Raw genomic sequence first — 6587 nt, 5'->3', positions numbered from 1 at the left:
GTGTTAAAAATGCGTTTGGGCAGGGCTTGGTTAATCCAGATTGAACACATGCATTGAGTTGAGATGATCTGGCCAAATTCCACAGGAGACAGTTGTGACAGGCTATACTGGAATAATATCAATGAGGCTGGGATATATGTTTTCTTTTTTCACTGCCTTATACTGTTTTCCAAATGGCAAATGATTTTCCATAACAACATGTCTTTCTAAAAGACGCTACAACACAAAAATGTTCGGTGCAACAACTTGGTTAAAGCTGGAATATAGATTAATAACACGATCAAATCTATTTCAAAAGTGAAATGGTCATTTCCTTCTCTTTTGTTAAGGATTTCGAATAGCTTTTGACCAACCAAGCTGTACTGACGCGACCCAGCGTTAGTAATTAACATCGGATTACTTTCATTCATATCAGGATAAATCTTAGGAGAAAGTAACCGCTTCATGTGAAACTAAATGGCAGACATGAAATCAATACATTCCAGCAACTCCTTATTCCTAGTTAACATAACAACACTTTTCTCATTTCGTTTCTGAAATCCACATTTAGTATTTGCAGGTACTATGTCAAGAGAAAACTGAGAAACTTAATGAAGGCCAATTACATACATTTATTGCATATCATTTAATTGTACGAAATGAAAAACGAGCACATATGAACATCACATATGGTTAGTGAGTGAAATAATTTTGCACAGCAAAATATATATATATATTTATATATATAAGAGGAAAGTTTAATTAACATATTCTTAAAGATTTAATGATGAATGGTATTTCCCCATTTTACAAGCAGGGTGTCAATCCCTGGCTATTTAACAATGTCCAGACATTATTGGTTATAATAATATTATTGCCTTGTAAATAATGAGTTCGTTTAGGAACAAAATAGTCTACTCCTGCGTGACAACACTATTAAAATGGTATCATTTTCCAGCAATGCCAAAGGTATCTCGTGTCTCTGAATTAGCGTTGAAGAGGATTCCCATTCTGATCTCTATGATTGCAGGCTACATTTAGTGCAATTCAGTCCAAAACACTTCACTTCTTTGAAGAAGAATACATTTTCAAATGCATGGTTATTCACGTTGAATAGGGCTGAAGCTTTTCCTCGTTTAATACTTTGGTTTAAAATACAGTCAGTGGTTGGCGAAGACAAACTACAGCTGTCAAACTTCTGTTTGAACTGCAAGCACATGCTGCAATAAGCGCTGCTTGCATGGAAACAATAGTTTATTCATTTGGAGCCGCGCCAACCTCTCCAACCCAATGTCAGAAAACAATTTAGTGCACAGGACTTTATGAAACCTACGTCTAAATGAACCTAATCATCTATCACATTCCTCTTTAATGTCAACCTGTAGCATACCCATGTTATCCTTTAGACTCACAGATTATAAAACTATTTACTTAAATTATTTACTTAAAATCCATAGCATTCCAGAGTTGTCAAATGCACAGGGATGGGGGTATTTCTTTTAAATAACAAACCGCTTTAAGCAACAGACAGTTTAGTCCCAGAGAGGGATGGATGATTCCATATGGTTTTCGCCCCCTCGCAACATGGATCCCGCCGACCAACTTCCATCAGGAATGCATCACCGCATTCACTATAGAAATAGTAGCCGACGGTGGTGGACTTCAACACAGTCGAAATGCACTTGACGGGGGAGGGGGGTGGTAAGTGTCTCTGTCACTTTTTTGTTGCTGTCCCAAAAAAGTGATGAGGCCATAAACGAAAGTATGAATGCCATGCTGGAGTCATCCGACAATATTTCATTTCCAAGCACAAAAAAAATAAAAGAAAACCGTACATGTCCAGCATGCAGGGCAGTTCAATAATGTCTCTTTTTAAACAATGAATATTGTTTCATAGGAGTAATAGTCTTTTTGTTGCTAAACACAAAATAGCAAGCATTACGCATGAGATGAGGTGGGGTAAAATGGCAGGCTCGCAGTCCTCCGAGTTTGGCAGAATAACAAAAATAAATAAAGAAAAAGCAAAAAAAAAACGTCTTATTGTGGATGGTTGCAGTTCTTAAAAGGTATTTGTACACGGGTTCAAAAGTTAAATGGTGAAAAAGGCAAGTTGATGAACTTCAAAGGGGTATACTTAGTGCTTGCATGCACACCTAGTATACTGCAACATTATAAAGTTGAATCAACTTCGAAAAATCATAGATGGTAGATCATACTAAAAACACTGCAAGTCAAATGAACAACGATGAAAAATATCTTGACAAATATGCATAAAACAATAAGTATGGTAGCAAAAAAAGACGATGGCAGGTTTCAGAGTATAGGCCTGTACTCCAAAATGAACATTGATGAAAGTCCCATCTTTCTATTGCAAGCCCCCCCAAAACTCAAACCGTTATATTGACAAACTTGAGCAAATCTCGGTTGTCAAAAATAAAAAAAATAAAAATCGAAAAAAAGTTGGCAAATGAGTTCTTGGTCTATAAGCCCCACAACAAAAAATGTTTCACAATGAAAACTTTTTAATGAGGGGTTTGACAAACTCGGTTGATATTCTTTTTTTTTTTTCTCATGATAATGTCGAGACTCACATGAAAAACTCTGGGGAGGAAGGGTTGTTGTCACTGCTGGATCCATTTTCTCTGAAGCCGTTGCTGATGAGCTTCTCGTATTTGTCTTTGTATGCGTCCCTCTCCCGGACCAGCCTGGAGATCTCCTGCTTGAGGTGGTCTACCTGCTGGACCAGCTGCGTCTTCTCGCCCTCCAGGACGTGCCGCTGCTGGACCCGCTTGTAGCGGCAGGACTGGGCATAGCCTCTGTTCTTTAGGGTCCTCCTCTTCTGTTTCAGCCGGATCACTTCTTCCTTGCTGACCCCGCGTAACTGCCGATTGAGCTCCCGCACTGTCATGCCCACAAGCTGGTCGTCCGAAAACCGGTCGTTCAAATGCATGTGTGGGTGATTTCCCCCCGAGTCCATCCCGGGTGATTGATGGTGGCCGCCGTTGTGGTGGTGATGGTGGTGGTGGTGGGGACCCCCGTTCTGGGCTGCTGCAGCGGCGATAACTGCGGACACCACCGCCGCGGCGGATCCCATCTCTTCCCCGGCCATGGTGCCTCCTCCTCCGGCTCCGCCGGCAAACTGCTGCCCTCTAGCATAGCCATCGAAAGCCTGGAGCTGGTGACTGTTGTTGATCAGCGCCTCTACTGCGTCTTCGGGGCTGAAGCCCAGCGCCTCCGGATTCAACTGCTGTTGATAACCGGACATCCAGTAGAAATCGTCCAAGTGTGCCTTCTGTTCGCTTCCCGAGCCCGGACTGGGCGCCGAGAAGCTTGGAGAAGGGGGCACCGAGCTGCAAGGCGTGCTCATCGGGGTGGAAGACAAGGATCCCCCGGCGATAAGGCGACTGCACTGGCTGATGTTGCGATCGGGCTCCACCGGCTCCTTTTTCACTTCAAACTTCATCAGATCGAAGTCATTAACATATTCCATGGCCAGGGGACTGGTGGGCAGGTCGGAGTTGCTCATTGCCAGCTCTGATGCCATCCTCTTGCTGCTGACAGTCCTCCAAAGGGGGTGAAGCGCAGCTGTCAAACTGGGTTGGTTGGGAAGAACGTGAGCCAGTTTGATTTTTTAAGCGTATTAGTCTTTTACTGGAAAAAATAGGTTTTCAATGTCCTTTTTTTGCAGCGACGGGGTTCCCAACAGTAAATGGATAGTTTTCCTTTGCAGAGTCTATTGCATAGACGCACCGTGCTGCACGCGGGTTGCGGAGTCCTCTCTCAGCATTAGAAATTCGGCGGCTTAGTATTTTAAACATTTAACGCTTTACGGTTTCTTCATGGATACATTGCATAAAAGCGGAGAGGTGAAATGTCGAAGGAGAGGGGCTGAAATGTAGCCTCGCACATAAAATGCCTCTGACTTGTAGGCTGATTTTTTAGAGGGATCACAGAGCAGATGAGTTTAAAAGCATTGAGAGTTTTATAGCCGCCCCTGACGTCAGGTTGGAAAAGGGAAATTGACTCGGACGAAGAGCCAATGGGCTCGCACAATCTGACGGCTAATTAACATATTAGTACAGAAACCAAACTTTTCTCAACTGTCAGAGGCGATCAGCTGACTGTCAGACGGGACCCGACCTCTTAACGCTTTCGCGACTCCATTTAGATATCATTATTATGACCATTTGATCTTTGTTTGGGAAGGAAATTATAAGCATTTGATTGTTGTAATGCGCGCAACGTGGAATGGCCAGATTTGTGCATTTTGGGTTAAATGTTGTTGCAATATGTCGTATTTTCACATCAACGTATTCATATTAAGTGTTGCATTCATCAAGTTTGTTACAATACAGGTTTTAAATATGTATTTGTCCATAGTCTGAATATAATGATGTAATTTAAACTGTTTGCACGTGCCTACTAATGTATATTCCTTTCAAAAGTATCACGATTGGGCAATTATGATTAATGATGTGCAGATTTCTTTGGACATGGCTGTGCACACTCACATGTTCACAGTTTGCTTTACATTCGAAATAGCCTAATATACGAGTGATGGAGTGACAAAGCGAAAAACGTTACATTTCTATCATTTAAAGTAACCGTGTTATATTATATAGTAGTTGTATGACAGATTGCTGGGGGGAAAAAAGAAAAATATATTCAGAGCGATATAGTTTTCGGAAGAAAATGACAAAGGATTTGTGGAGAAAGTGGACATACCTCTGCCGTTCTAAAACTCAACAGTGCCACCTTTTGGAGACAAGGACGCATGGATTTATCCAAATGAGCGCCTTCATACCAATACGTCTTTCAAAGAGCAGCAGAAAAAAGACACATTAATTTTGTGTCTAATCATTGACAATTAGGTACGCAGTGCGTTTGGGACATTAATTGTGTCCTTAGTCTCTCTCAAGTCTGGTCAACACATCCAGAGTAGCCAATCCCCGTACACTCCCTCCTTATCTCTCAATTTGACAATACGCAGTTCAAGCTGTTGTCGTATGAACAGTTATAAGTAAACACATTAGCGCCTACTGACTGTTGTAGTATGAACAATATAGTTCTTATACGTTTACTTTGGAATGAAAGACTGTGTCTCATAACACATTTTTCAAATTGTTCATTGTAAACCTCCCCTTACATAGACTTGGCTACTATAAACGTGAGTAATTCAGTAATGAACGAGGTGTTCCATCCAGGCAGAGATTACACCCACTGCTATAAAAGCTGTTTATCTGAGCAGTGGTTCTATGGGACCAGTCCTGTCATACATTTAACCACCCACTTGTACATTGCACTTTATCTCCACAGTTCAGAGGTCAGGTATGTCATCTAGACTAACTGACTGTATCCATGCAAAACTGTGCAGTTCTGTATGACACTGCCTTCTCGTAAACTATGTTAGCATTGCACACCTCTTTCCATTCAATACACATCACATTATAAAGCAAAATAAGAATTTATTTTATATTTTGGGCCATTTGGTTTGCAAGTGCATGGGGGCCTGCCCTGGACTCACCTATGGAGCTGCGCTTACTGAGGCACTATAGGGTAAAGTCGCTGTATGTGGATATCTGTATGAGTCGTGCAGGCCATATTGATGGAAATGCGCGCAATGATACAGTTCATTACGCGTGCCGGCAAATAAACGCGATAATAACACTGTCCATTGATAAAGTGAGTGATGTAAGCTCCACCACGAGCCTCATCCCTCCGACTATTTGGACTGTGTTGATTCCTCGCGCGACCGCTTTTGACACGGCGCTGACAAATAGCCGTTTCATGCCTGTGACAAAAGCCTATAATCAAAGTCTCTCTGTCTCTCTCCCCAAGCCTATGATCTCATCCTTGGGACGCGGGTATTTTTAGATTCCAGGGTACACACAGTATAATGATAGGCCAAATCAGTCACATCCCAGCCGCCAATCTCTGTGAAAGATGATCCTGCCAATCAGCCTGATGTTTTTATAACCGTTCAGCGGGTTCACAGCTTCCACGCGCCCGTCCAATACTACAGGTCACATTGTTGCTTTCATTTCCTCTTCACTTAGCAGTTTGATATGTGGTTAAAGAAGGAGAAGGATATCGTATTATCATATGTCTTTAATGATTTGTCAAATCTCTCTCCCTCTCTCTCCCTCTCTCTCTCTCTCTCTCTCTCTCTCTCTCTCTCTCTCTCTCTCTCTCTCTCTCTCTCTCTCTGAAACAGTATATCAGTGAGTCAGATGTTGATTAAATAGTGACTAAAACAACCTTTATAGTGAGTAATACTGCATCTGTCCTTTTCAAGGCCTACACTCAAGAAGGGTTTTTCCTCTTTAAGCTCTTGTGTATTGCAAACCGATACACACGTTTATTAATCCCATACCTGTCAAAATGTCAATTTAAGTGTAGGCTACAATACAGAACACTATCTGGACCAAAAGGCAGAGGACAACACCTTAATATATTAATTCATGGAGAACAACAGCATGCTACGGCATGAGTTTAAAACTAGTTTATCTTGTATGTCTGCAAGGTGATGTTATCTGGGTTTATCTGCCCTTGAAAAAAAAAAAAAAGGTCTTAGACCTTTTTAGCAGACAGATAAGATATCAACACAT

The 6587-nt window shown here is 41.7% G+C and overlaps 1 protein-coding gene across 1 annotated transcript; it reads right to left on the bottom strand.

Moving 5' to 3' along the window:
* Positions 1–2566: 2566 nt before the first annotated feature.
* mafa (MAF bZIP transcription factor a) lies at positions 2567–3574 on the bottom strand (the record flags this gene model as incomplete). The annotated part of the gene is made up of 1 exon (XM_080536702.1): positions 2567–3574. Exon 1 carries the CDS (start codon positions 3521–3523, stop codon positions 2567–2569), a length of 957 nt encoding a protein of 318 aa, XP_080392828.1. The 5' UTR covers positions 3524–3574.
* Positions 3575–6587: the final 3013 nt, after the last annotated feature.

The sequence above is a fragment of the Nansenia antarctica genome (genome assembly GCF_963989245.1).
Source record: "Nansenia antarctica genome assembly, chromosome: 1".
Classification (NCBI taxonomy): domain Eukaryota; kingdom Metazoa; phylum Chordata; class Actinopteri; order Argentiniformes; family Microstomatidae; genus Nansenia; species Nansenia antarctica.
Note: the sequence above shows the minus strand (reverse complement) of the source record. Positions and strands in the feature narration are given on the sequence as shown.